Raw genomic sequence first — 13563 nt, forward strand, 5'->3', positions numbered from 1 at the left:
ACTTATGCGTGTATTGCAGTTTGATCATCATCATCTGTGACAGTAATTACAATACAATTATCCTCCAAATGGATACTTCGTGTGGAGGATTACAAACACTCATTATTGTTCTTGACGTGCTCTTGAGGGGGTCCGCTCATCAGAGAAAGGACTGGTGGAGCAGAACGCTCAGGAGGTCCGATAAAGAGCTCCTCACCCCGGTGTAAAGATTGATAGATGTTAGTCAGTGATGGCGTAGAGAGACCAGAGACCAGGAACTGCCGCTGAATAACAAGCTAGGACAGAAGGAATCATGGTTCTCTGTATTGTTCATTAAAAACATATTGAAATCTCATGCATTTCTTGGATTAGGGAAAGTTGTTTAGTATTTTTGAAATAATAGACTAAGGATTATGTCACAAATTAATGTATAACGAAAAGAAAATATCTTTCATCCAAGGTACATAAAGCCACTATAATATAACAAGATTACATAGGCCAAGTTAAACAAATTATATACAACCTTAATATGTATCCACCACCTTCATTTGCATTGATATCTCAGTTCAAAGATATAAATGTTGCTGGAGAAAAATAGGAAATTGTCTGTGTGTTAATCATTGATTATGTAATACCTATTTTCTACTAATCCGCTGTCTTGGCCTAAAATCAGGCCTGCAGTAACTTCCTATTTAGTCGTAGAGTTATCTCACAGTTCTCATAAAACATAATGAGGAAAAAAACAATAGCAACTAAGAGATATTAATTGCAGCGTCCCAATTAATTCGTGAGTTTTGTTATTACAAAACACTTTATACTTATTGTACAATTTTCAAGTCAGTTGTCGAAGCGTTCAGGTCCTGTTTTCTGGCATTATACTCCCATCATGTGTTGAAAGACAAGCACTGCAGTGCTGTCAAAACTCATCCATTTAATGAGAGGAAATATTATGGAATATTTATATTGTACCCTATCACAAGGCATTTGCATGCTCGGATAGAGTCTGTAGCTAATATTTAAACAAAGTAAAGGTATAAAAAAGGTCAATTAATCATGAGTGGGTCATTTTGTGTTGTAGGCCTTTTTTTTAACCCATCTTGTTTCGTGAAAGGTGGAGGGTTCTGTACTGGAGGGTTTGGTTGCCAAACGGACTCAATATTCCGAAAACTGCATCAAAACTCTCGAAACGATTCCAAAAACTGGTGAGTAAAATATGCAATTGAAATAATTCAACAAAGTTAAGCACGTGAAAATAACGGCATAGGCCTACTACGTTACGTTCTCCTCTTTGTCTTAATCCTGTACGTGTCTCTATTCGGTTGCAGGAATCTGCAACGGCAGCTTTGACATGTTTGTGTGTTGGCCCCATTCTCCAGCCGGGAAGGTTTCTGTCCCGTGTCCCTCTTACCTACCGTGGATCAATAATGGTAATCTTACATTCTACGCCGTATAGTTGTCTTCATTTAGTGCTTTCTTTAATGGGCCCATATTTCACCAACTGCTCTGAGTGTGTTTAGCCATTACAAGCCATTTCAAAATCTGTTTTTCCCTGTAATGAACGGAGAATGTAGAAATTTAATGAGTTTTTTGCCCATAACGAATATTCGGATATGAGCCGTAATCCGTAGGGAACAGACCCATAATTAGAGTTATGAGCGACACCTCTGGGGGCCTATGGTGACCTTTATGACCTGCGTTTATTTTGTGTATTAATCCCACACTCCCTAAAACTATCCCAGGACCATCAAATTTTCATCAGAAAAGCTCTAATAGTCAATCCGTTGTCAATGGAGAAATGACAGTCTAGTTATAGCAATCAAATAATCAGCCAATGTCCACATTTCAGTCAATGCAAATCGACACTCGCCCAAACTGACAGATTTCATAATTGAAATCAGCTGCTGAGCCGACAGTAATCGGGACCCTCTCTCTCTCCCTCCAACTCTTTCTCTCTTTTTCCCCTTACCCTCTCTCTCACACTCTCTCCCTAGCCCTCCCTCTCTCCCTTTCCCTCTCCCACGCCCTCTCACTCTGTCTTACCCTCTCCCTTTCTTTCCCTCTTCCTAACTCCCATCCTCCTTCTCTCCCACCCTGCCTTGCTCTTTCCCCTCTTACCATCAACACTTTAGGGGAGTTTCTCCTTCTGAGAAGCCCTTTGAGAGAACATGTTGTAGATGCTTAATGGCTATAGGGCTGGTTCCTAATGACAAATGCCCTAAAAGTAAATGTCCTGTAAATGTAATGACATCACATCGCAATGACCGGCTCCATTTTGGAAGTATCTGAGAATGCTATTCGTCGTATTGGTGTTCTGGTCATTGTTAAATAATTCATCGTGAGATGATTTGTCATTATTATGTGTCATTGTTTCTCAAACTGCCAGAGCATTTCTCATGCAAGACTACGTTGACGAGGATTTGACCCATCACAAAATGGTGGTGCATCACCAACAACAAATCCCAAGATTCTGAAGTATAAGCCTGATACTCTCAAACGTACCAAACCTTACCTGACCCCCCCCCCCCCCCCCCACCCCCTTCCAGACAGCTCCAGGAGTGTGCACCGGGAGTGTCTGGAGGACGGGAGCTGGCGTCGGAAGGAGAACTCCTCGGACCTCTGGAGGGACCAGTCCGAGTGCCAGGAGACAAACCCTTACAAAGAGGAGGTGGGTGGAGAGGGGGGGGGGGAAGAGGAGCTGGAGGAGGAGGGGGATAGGGGACTGGGGAGGGGGGAGGAGGAGGGCGGGATGAAGAGGCAGGGAGGGGGAGTGAGGAGGTGGGAGGAGGGGGAGAGAGGGGCTGGGAGGAGGCTGGATAGGGTTGGGGGTGATGAAGAGGCAGGAAGGGGGAGTGAGGAGGTGGGAGGAGGGGGAGAGAGGGGCTGGGAGGAGGCTGGTTAGGGTTGGGGGTGATGAAGAGGCAGGAAGGGGGAGTGAGGAGGTGGGAGGAGGGGGAGAGAGGGGCTGGGAGGAGGCTGAATAGGGTTGGGGGTGATGAAGTGGCAGGAAGGGGGAGTGAGGAGGTGGGAGGAGGGGGAGAGAGGGGGTGGGAGGAGGCTGGATAGGGTTGGAGGGTGAGAAGATGGGAGGACGGGGAAGGGGGGACTGGGGGGGTTTGAGGGGTGGGGAGAGAGATGTTGTGAGGAGGGGGGAGAGAGGAGGGGGAGGAGGGGGATAGTGATGAAAGGGGGGGGAGGGGGCAGAGAGGAGGTGGGAGGAGGGGGGATTGAGGAGGAGGAGGGAGGCGTGGTGAGTGAGAAGGTGGGAGGAGGGGGCAGAGAGGGGAGGGAGGCGGGGGGAGTGATGAAGTTGGATGAGGGGGGAGGAGGGGAAAGGGGGTAGTGAGGAGGTGGGAGAGAGGAGGTGGGAGAGAGGAGGTGGGAGGAACGAGCAATACAGATACTGAATCCCCTCTGAGCCCTTCATCCACTCACACATTCTTATTACGGAAGTAACATCGTAGGACAGCTGGATAAGTCCTGCTGTACATGTTAACTGAAATCCCTCTTTTCAAATTTGTACTTTTGAGTTCGATTAGAAATCAATAGAAATACCAACTGGGTCTGCGTGTGTGTGTGTGTGTGTGTGTGTGTGTGTGTGTGTGTGTGTGTGTGTGTGTGTGTGTGTGTGTGTGTGTGTGTGTGTGTGTGTGTGTGTGTGTGTGTGTGTGTCTGTGTGTGTGTGTGTGTGTGTGTATCTGCGTGTGTGTATCTGTGTGTGTGTGTGTGTGTGTGTGTGTGTGTGTGTGTGTATCTGCGTGTGTGTGTGTCTTCCAGGCAGATATGGTGCCCCTTCATAGTGCCCTCAGAGTGGTGTCCCTTGTGGGCTACTCCCTCTCCCTCTGCTCCCTCTCCCTGGCTACCCTCCTCATGGCCTTGTTCAGGTTAGTGCGCACACCCCCCCACACACACAGACACACACACACTGGCTGCCACACTCCACCGAGGGGACTTTAACTGGGCTCCTCCAGACAAGGACGTAGCTCGGTGGTGTTGGAAGCCTGCTTATTGTTAAAGTTAGCAGACAATGATACATGACCTGGCGCTCCATGTGTCCATGCAGAAGATCTGCCCGGGTGTGTGTGGTGACGGCTGGTTCAACCTGTGCCATTGTGCAACAGGTGTGCAGCCTCACCCAGCCCCAGAGCCATAGCATGTGGTTGGGACAGCAGTGGTGGATGGTAGGACATGACTGTATGACATGCCTGACTAAACATCATACACACACTGTCTCCTGGCTCCCAGGAAGCTGCACTGCACCAGGAACTACATCCACATGAACCTGTTTGGCTCCTTCATCCTGAGAGCCCTGTCCGTCATCCTGAAGGAGCTGCTCTTGCACATCCTGTACAACAGGACGTTCACCGACGACGCAGGCTGGAATTCCTACTACAACTCTGCGGTACGTTCACCTAACACGCCACTCATTATCATCTCACCACCTCATCTCAACTCACCCGCTGATCACATCTCACCACTTCATCACATCTCATCTATTCTCACCCCACCACACACATAAAAATCAATATCCCATAGATCATTATTTTGCATGATGTTTTCAACCTCTGTATAGACGGCGGTGATGTGCAGGGTGGCCCGGGTGGCCATGGAGTACTTTGTGGCGTGCAACTACTTCTGGCTGCTGGTGGAGGCCATCTTCCTTCACACGCTCCTCTTCACCGCCGTCCTCACCAAGAGACGCCTGCTGAAGAGATACATGTTCCTGGGATGGGGTCAGTCAGACTGTTGAGTGTGGAAGTTCAGAGTGTGTGACACCGGAGAGAAGAGAATACACATAATCCGGTCGTAGAAACGTGACCAGAGTGGCTAACGGGACAGGAGTCGTTGCTCAAAGTTTCTCCTCAGGCGGATGTTTGATAAGGAGGCTGGGTAGGGGAGGGAGATACAGAGAGAGGGGAGAGAGGAAGAGGGGAGGGGAGGGAGGTACAGAGAGAGGGGAGGGAGGAAGAGGGGAGGGGAGGGAGGTACAGAGAGAGGGGAGAGAGGAAGAGGGGAGGGGAGGGAGGTACAGAGAGAGGGGAGGGAGGAAGAGGGGAGGGGAGGGAGGTACAGAGAGAGGGGAGGGAGGAAGAGGGGAGGGGAGGGAGATACAGAGAGAGGGGAGGGAGGAAGAGGAAGGAGGGAGGAAGAGGGTAGGGGAGGGAGATACAGAGAGAGGGGAGAGAGGAAGAGGGGAGGGGAGGGAGATACAGAGAGAGGGGAGAGAGGAAGAGGGGAGGGGAGGGAGATACAGAGAGATGGGAGGGAGGAAGAGGAAGGAGGGAGGAAGAGGGTAGGGGAGGGAGATACAGAGAGGGGGGAGGGAGGAAGAGGAAGGAGGGAGGAAGAGGGGAGGGGAGGGAGAACATAAGGTTTTGGATTAGTGTCGTCTCAGCAGGGGATATAAAAGATGTACGGTAATCAATCATTTATGGAAAATGAGCATTCATAGGGATTTCATGAAAACATAAACTAGATTATGTAATCGCATCAGTCACGATCACAGCATGAACGTTTGTGTTTTTGTGGAATTTAACCTTTCCGCTCCAGCTCAGTCATAGTTCAGCTGTCATCATTAACAGATGTGCATCGTGTTCATTCGTCCCTGCAGTGACTCCAGTGTTGTTCGTGACGCCATGGACCGCGATCAAGATTCAGTACGAGAACAGAGGGTGAGTTTTCTGGTGGAACTGGAGGTCCACAATATTATGTGCCTCAATGTCGCATGGATGTTGATGACGAAGACTGGTTATGTTTCTCCTGTGTGTGTATAGATGCTGGGGTATCCTTAACTGATGGTTTTGTTTCTCCCGTGTGTGTCTAGATGCTGGGGTGAAAATAAGAATCCAGGGTTCTGGTGGATTATCCAGGGCCCGATTACACTAGCTATACTGGTGAGTTAATGTTGTCAGACAATTTTTTCAACGGTTTTGTGGACTTTACAACCGCCGACCCAAATGCAGATGAGTCATATCTTCCAAGGTGATTACAGATGAGGGGGAAAAGCTGCTTTTTTGTTTAGCAGTCACAAAGAAGTAGGATTAGTAATGATTAGGTTTTCATGTTATTCATCAGAATTTGGTCAAAGTGTTTAACACACGTTTGTCTGAGGTTTTGACCTTGTGTTTGTGTCTAGATCATTTTCTTGATCTTCATCAAGATCCTGATGCTGCTCCTGTCCAAGCTTAAAGCAGATCAGGGGAAGTTCACAGACTACAGATACAGGTATTGTATATTTCTACCTGCATTTACAGATGGTATTAGAGAGGTATTTGTACATTTATAGCCATCTAAGCAAAGGGGATGGTAACATTATTTTATCCATCTAACCTTACAGAATTTGGTCTTGAAAGAAACTATCCTCTCTGCTTTAACATTAAAACCTTCTTTATTTTCCACAAGTTCGACTTAGATGTAGGTTCACGAAAACATACCTATTTAAATTTCCAATTCACCCACCGACTTGTAGTCATTTATTTTAGAAATTATTAGGGGGTAGGGTTTGAGATATTGGTTGTTCGTGATCTGTAGGCCAACGAGGATGTGTCCTTCCATCCTAAATATACCTCCTTCATTCTTTGTTCAACCAAAAATCTATGAAAATACAAGTACCTAATGTAATGCATGCCCCCTGACCTGACCTAGTGCATGAGCTCATCATTGGTAGCATTGGTCACTTACTGTTCCTCAACTTTGCTGTTTCCGTTAGCTTGCTGCGCGCTACGCTGATCCTGTTTGCTCTGCTGGGCATCCACGAGGTGGTGTTCACCGTGCTGTATGCTGAGTGCTTGGATGGGAACGCTCTCTACGCTAGGAACTTCATCAATCTCACGCTCTGCTCCTTCCAGGTAGACCCTCTCCCTACTGTACTTAAAGACAATCCTGTTGGCCACATCAATGACCGCAATGTATTAAAGCTCATGCATCACTCATTTTCAGGGGTTTGTGGTTGCTGTGTTGTACTGCTTCGCCAATGGAGAGGTGAGAAGTTCTCTGGGGAAGTGGCACTGAAACATTTTCTGCGTTTGTGTGAATGTGTGTGTGTGTTTGGGCGATATTGTCCGACCAATTTCAGTGAAGTGATCACATGGTGATCGTTATTCACATTTGGAGAAAATGTGTGTGTGTGTGTGTGCGTGTGTGTAGGTCCAAGCAGAGCTGAAGAAACGCTGGCAGCTTTTCCTCTTCACCAACCGCTTCCAGTTCAGGAGCTGCCTCCGGGCCATGCCCCTCAAGCACCTGTGGAAGTGCTCCAGGGGGCGCGGCCCGCACCACTCCCAGCAGCAGAGCGAATCGTGCGACGAGGGGGGCGGGGCTTCCACCTCCACCACCACCTCGTCCATAAACCCCCACCTGCTGCAGGTGGCCGTCCACGGCGGCTGCGGGTCCCCCTCGTCCTTAGAGGGCGAGGTCAAAGGGCAGAGGGCGCACAGGTTAAGCTGCAAGAGGCCGTCCAGCAGCGACGTAGAGATGACCCAGGGAGAGACACTGGAGGAGATTATGGAGGAGGAGGTGTCGTTCTGAAGCCTCCGTCACCATCTTTGTACAGCCAACACCGCCCGTATAGACACATCCCCGCATCCTGATGGAGGTCGTCATGAGTTCCCGTTGCGTTTCTCTCCGCTGGTCCGTCTGGCCTAGAGCCCCACTGGAAGGATCTCTGAAAACGATCCCGACACTGAGGATGATGGACTCATCAGGGCTAGGCGGAGAATCGGTTCATGAGGAAGCGAGGAGTGCCGCCGTTTGCAAAATTTTCCAAAACAATGGCGCTGGCCGAGAACAGGGAGGATGGAGCGAATAACGATGTTTAAAGATGAGCGTCCATTTGCACGGAAGGCTTCTCTCAGAGGAGGAAAACAGTAGGTGCGTTTCCAACCCCCTAATTTAATGCAAACTTTGAAGTATCGAATCAGTAAACGGTGATGGAAACACCAAAATTCGCATCAAAATCCTCCAATTCGCAAAAAAGTTTATCCGCTCGCTTGAGGTGGTTTTTGAGAAATGAGAAACAGAGTAAATTCGCAAAATGGGAGATGGAAACACATTTTGCGAATCAGCTGTGACGTAGCGAACTTTGAACACACAGGACTGACAGTCTTTCCGATTTCCTCATAACGACCGGCCATAGCAACCCTGCCGACATCAACGTGTAACGTCATCACCCTATTCCGCTCCAACCACTTGATGGAAACGCACCTAATTCGAATCACTTTTTTGCGAACTTTCTAAAGATTCGCATCACCTTTTAGATGGAAACGCAGCTAATGATACATTCCTACTAATAGCAGAAACCCTTCGTGTTGTGTCCGAACCTCCAGCGGGAAAAATTAATGGAAAGATGTTAAAAGTGTCTATTATCGCTTAATATATGTCTTGCAATGTGAAGCCAGTCAAAAATAATAATCTGTACATCAATAGATATGGATTGATCATATATGAATACAATGTATTTGTCTTTTTTGGAAAAATTGTGAATATGTAAAAACAATCAATATAAGTACAGAATATGTGTTGCAAATGTCACATGCTTATGTATATTTTATACGTATATATGTATGGATGTGTGTTTGTGTGTATATTGAAGGCATTTTGTGAAGAAGTTAGACGATATCTTGTATTTCCAGTTATGTCCTGTGTAGCTTACGGCAAAAACCAACCTTGTCTGGGATGTATCAATGTGCAAAAATCAAATAAAAGAACCATGTCAGTTGCTACCAAGAACCATTACTGTCTAACAATAAAGCATTTACAGGCATTTAATCCAATCTACATGTCTTCTATGGTGAGGAGGAGCATGAATATCAAATGAATGTCGAGCGGTCTATACCAACTAGTAGGCCTACCAATTCTACCCAGTGGGACACAAGGAGAGAGCATTGACCGAGTCAGAACAAATTAATACATTTTCTTTACAAAAATGTAAATATATATATATATATATATATATATATATATATATATAAATATGAAGCCTACTTCATATAGATAATTATTTCAATGCATATCATCAAATTATAGTAAAAAGCTTAAAGATACCAATGATTCAATCAGTTTAGCAAAAAGCTCAGCTATTGCTTATTATCTTTAATGACACCAATGTAATTAAGTGTGATAACGGCTATACAATAACGTTTCAAAGGAGACACTCAAAATATCTAAATGTGAGGGTTTAAATCGGAGTCCTATTCGAGGACCTGATCGTATTAAACTATATATATAAAATAACAACCCATATGGAAATGAAATACTCTTTCCTTCCTGCTTTGTAAAAAAAACAAAGTGGTCGTGCTTTGTTGACCTTAGTTTGAGGTGGTTTATTTGACCGGCTCATAATCAATGAAACGTTTGAGCCGGTCCATGCTGGGTTTTCCTGCTGTTTTTTACGCCCAGACGAGAGCCAATTGCTGAGCGGCATCAGTGAGTAGCGGCCCTACAGCCCCCACTTCGCTGAGTCATAACCCTCTTATTAGGAGCAAGCCGATTTATCCTCTGTCAGACATTGTGAGGCTCTTGTTCCCACAAAACCAAGCAAAGATGGCCAACACGAATGCCGAACACCAAACGGGAGAACGCATCGCGTATCTGACGCGAGTTCAGTGCTTCAGCGCTTCTCATCGATTGCACAGGTTTGCTCGGACTCGCATTATTGCCTTTACTGATATATAGGCCGACAGCATGTTTTCATAAAATGTGACCCTCGGTTTATAACATTACAACATGTGTTAATGAATGAAACTGTTACGGTTTAATGATCCTTCTGATGCTTTTCCTGGACTTGCTTTTGTACAGCCTGTTGCGTTACTCCTAGAGGCTCTCGGGAATTGTAGTTTGTTGTAGCCTACTTCATTCAATCTCTCTTCACTCCAATGATGGAAACGAGAATCAGGTTAATGGCTATATAGTGACCAGTGTGAAACGAAGAGAGTCAACCGTACGGTCACTTGTCTCCTTTTAGTTTGGGATTGAGTGACGATGAAAACCAAAGAATCTTTGGAAAATGCAACAATCCCAATGGACATGGACACAACTACAGAGGTGTGCGTCTACTAATATCACAACCTTACAGGTCCCCTTCGAGGGGAAGTATTGTTTGAGGCAGATACACTCCAGACAGTGTGATGGTGCGATTTTGTAAGCCTTTTCTTTCTGTTTCCAGCTGAAGTTACTGTACGAGGAAAGGTGAGCATCTTCAGCCTCCTTTCATCAATGTATGCTATTTGGTGGATGTTTTTTTTTTACTCCTAAGCATCTTCGGTGTTTGGGGTTGAACCTCTAACCAAGGGAAGTTCATTTCAAATGGCTTCCTGACGAAGACATGACTAATGACATGTGTATTACTGGGTGACTGCAGATCAACAAAGTAACTGGTATGGTTATTAACCTGACAGACCTCAAAGAGTGTATTGAGGTAAGACTCTCCCATAGTTCATCTATGTCCTCTTCTTCTAATAGTCAACACTTGTGTTCTCTATCTATTCGGTTTTGCTCCATTCTCAATAATGTAGTACTTTGAGGCAGTTTAAATTTACTCAGCTACTTGATTTGATTTAAATTTATTTCGAACATGTAAAAGAAAACAAAAAATATATATCATACACAAATTATTGATGTTAAACAAAATAGAAAGCATAATTCGATACATAAATGATAAATACTTGATAATTGTAACATGTTCGAAAAGGGGTGGGAAGAAGTTTACACTTATTTAATCCCATCCCTTCTCCGTAATTCATTGAAATTAACATTCCTTAGTCATAATAATTATTAACATTTTCATTTATTAATAATATATATATATTATATATATATTATTCCTTAGCGTATCCAAAGTTAAAGGTTGTATATAGAATGTGCTTGTGGCCTGCTGAGCTTAAAATATGTTGGACATACTGTATCTTGGCTCAATCTTACTTTGCAACTATATATATATATATATATATATATATATAATAAGACACACATGTTATATATATATATAATAAGACACACATGTTAGTTTTATACTCCTGCCCGTGCCCTTGACCAAGGCACCAGTGGAACCCACTGTTCATAGAGATGGGTTAACAGCAGAGTTCACAATAAAGATCAGAAAAGAGGCCCAATCCCATTTCTACCCCTTATGCCTTCCCCTTACCCCTTCAAAATAAGGGGAAGGGGTAAGGGGTAGAAATGGGATTGGGCCCAGGTCTGTATATTAATTATACGTTTCCTCTACCACAGGAAGTGATCATGGTTCCCCTGGACCACAAAAACCTGGACAAGGATGTCCCGTACTTTGCCAACGTGGTCAGGTGACCACCGAGTGTTTTTATCTTATTTCTTCTTCATGAGGGGGGGGGAACTGGGGAGGTGATGATGGTAAATAAGAAGGTTTAATAAGATGTAATCAGTAAGAGATACCATGCAAAAGGAATCTCTCTCTCTTTCTGTGATTGTAGCACAACTGAGAATGTGGCGGCTTACATTTGGGACGGCTTGGTGAAGATCCTGCCGGTCGGAGAAATGTACGAGGTCAAGATCTACGAGACGGACAAAAACATTGTGGTGTATAGAGGGGAGTAACACCGTACCGCCACCGGTCCAGTCACCTTACGAACAGAGTGCACCGTCATATTCCATACACTATTTTTTTAAAGTGCCAGGACTTTCGTCACTCTTCTGTGTGGGCGAATGCAGAAGCGTGAATTGTAATCCCAAATGAAAAGAGTGGGTGAAACTCTTCATGAAACAATCACATTTATGCGAAACACACCTCAAACAAACACTGGAAAGACGATGAAGCGGACAGACAAGAAGAACTAGCTGATTTGGATGAACTTGTTTTCATTCAAGAGGTTTCAAACCTATCATGAAGAAATTGCAGCTAATGTATGAATAGACTAATGCCTGCAGCCTCTGACAACATAGTGATAAAGGTTGATTATTGTTTATTCAGTTAACTTTATGACCTTTTGTTTGTGTGCATTATTTCTCAAGAAATGTTCTCCTACCTGAACGTCAGTTAACTATTTAATTGATTATGGGCCTAGCAGTCCCAACAGTTAATTCTCTAGTTGGTCTATTAACCGTCATGTCAACCTGCAAATTGCTGTTTATTCAGTGTTCAAATAAATCGGTTTAAACTTCAAACCATTTTCGACCTCCCGATAACTTGCATTAAGCCTATAAACGTGCTCGAATATGTATCAGTGAACCTAAAATCTTGTTATTTTGTTTGAACGTATAGGGTGGTTGTAGTGAAGAGTAGGTTATATTGGAGCCACAAACCCACCAGGAAACAACGATTCATTTACTTGAATTTATTTTGCAAGCAAAGTTGTTTTGTCATGATGATTGCCATGATGAATGCCATGGTTCTAGACAGAAAAAGATGAATTATAATATCTCTCTTGACAAACATAAATATGGCCTTTAAATCAAATGAAATACTTCGACATTGCAGTACTTCATAACATAATTTAACAAGTAAAGATTAGCCATTAAACCATCACAATCATTACTTAAACAAACAATAACCCAATGAGTAAAGGGGAACTTACAGTGAAGGGAATTCAAAAGACACACGGCAAACACCTTCAAACACTCAGGTGTGGTGAGGATGTGGTGAGAACAAAGGGGGGAAGGCCTAACTAGGCCTCTATTTATAGTGGGAGGAGCTATTGATTACCCTGAATCACCACTTGGTGTCCCTTGTGGAGGGGAGGTCAAGCTGAATAAACTTGCAGTTTCTAACAGTGGTCTTGATCTTGAAAATATCAAAGACCTATATATATCTCTGCCATTTTTTAGGTGGTTTAGGACAACATTTGTATTTGCTTTCCCACTCGAATTTCTATGAGACTCAACTTGTCTTTTAACAGAAGATTATTGTCTTTAACCAGAAGAATACAGAATATTACACACTTTCCATTAAAGCTAACAGAAGTTATGTTGCCATCTTCTCATTTAGAATTCAGCTTTTAGATGCCTGTACATATTGTAAATTGGAATTCGATGTACCTTGATTTAAGCAAAGCAGATGAAAGACCAGGTTGGCCTAAATACTGTATATTTGAGTGTATATTTGTGTATATTTGAAAGGGTAATTTATAAAATTATCTGTTTTATTTTACTGCTACTGGATAGACTATAAAGAACTTGGTTTGCCAACACAATCTGACACGTGCATTTTGACTGATTTATGACTTTTTTATGATTTTTATGTATAAACAGATATTTGGAATGTGATAGATTTGGTCGTTAGCGCTAGGATTTTAAACAAGTACATTTATCCTGGTCTATTTGGTCGTGTTAAGGCGCTACATCTGAATCTCGCCTAGGGCAGCAAAATGGCTCGAGCCGGCCCTGCCTACTGCTAAACTCTACATAATTTACTTAGCTTTTAAACGTAAAATCAGATTAAGCGTTTAATTGTTAGCTCTTGCAATTTATTTTGAAGTTGTATAATAATTTGGGCCTATTCGGTTATAAAATGATTCACTCGAAAAGAGCAGGTTTCACAGGCAAGGTTGTGGAACTACACCATGGAACTAAACGACTGAAGCATTTGAGCCATGCCTCAACACCGAACACCATCGCCATCTA

At 44.0% G+C, this 13563-nt stretch overlaps 2 protein-coding genes across 2 annotated transcripts; both read left to right on the forward strand.

Annotated features, from left to right (window-relative positions):
• Positions 1-216: 216 nt before the first annotated feature.
• On the forward strand, positions 217-8814 carry LOC130371776 (glucagon-like peptide 2 receptor). The gene is made up of 13 exons (XM_056577639.1): positions 217-234; positions 1091-1181; positions 1305-1406; positions 2523-2644; positions 3754-3860; positions 4222-4378; positions 4550-4709; positions 5588-5648; positions 5801-5870; positions 6113-6201; positions 6686-6824; positions 6916-6957; positions 7123-8814. The coding sequence occupies exons 1-13, from the start codon at positions 217-219 to the stop codon at positions 7498-7500; spliced, it is 1536 nt and encodes a 511-aa protein (XP_056433614.1). The 3' UTR covers positions 7501-8814.
• Positions 8815-9286: 472 nt separating this feature from the next.
• Positions 9287-13121, forward strand: pts (6-pyruvoyltetrahydropterin synthase). The gene is made up of 6 exons (XM_056577067.1): positions 9287-9605; positions 9935-10014; positions 10136-10158; positions 10331-10387; positions 11200-11270; positions 11418-13121. The coding sequence occupies exons 1-6, from the start codon at positions 9514-9516 to the stop codon at positions 11539-11541; spliced, it is 447 nt and encodes a 148-aa protein (XP_056433042.1). The 5' UTR covers positions 9287-9513; the 3' UTR covers positions 11542-13121.
• Positions 13122-13563: the final 442 nt, after the last annotated feature.

The sequence above is a fragment of the Gadus chalcogrammus genome, chromosome 18 (assembly GCF_026213295.1).
Source record: "Gadus chalcogrammus isolate NIFS_2021 chromosome 18, NIFS_Gcha_1.0, whole genome shotgun sequence".
Classification (NCBI taxonomy): Eukaryota; Metazoa; Chordata; class Actinopteri; order Gadiformes; family Gadidae; genus Gadus; species Gadus chalcogrammus.

Excerpts from the sequence above, each read along its gene's own strand:
- LOC130371776 (XM_056577639.1), top strand. Across the intron at positions 6,202-6,685 it reads TTCACAGACTACAGATACAG|CTTGCTGCGCGCTACGCTGA; the intron begins GTATTGTATATT and ends TGTTTCCGTTAG. Across the intron at positions 6,825-6,915 it reads TCACGCTCTGCTCCTTCCAG|GGGTTTGTGGTTGCTGTGTT; the intron begins GTAGACCCTCTC and ends ACTCATTTTCAG.
- pts (XM_056577067.1), top strand. The coding sequence starts at position 9,514 with ATGGCCAACACGAATGCCGAACACCAAACGGGAGAACGCATCGCGTAT. Across the intron at positions 9,606-9,934 it reads GCTTCTCATCGATTGCACAG|TTTGGGATTGAGTGACGATG; the intron begins GTTTGCTCGGAC and ends GTCTCCTTTTAG. Across the intron at positions 10,159-10,330 it reads AAGTTACTGTACGAGGAAAG|ATCAACAAAGTAACTGGTAT; the intron begins GTGAGCATCTTC and ends GGGTGACTGCAG.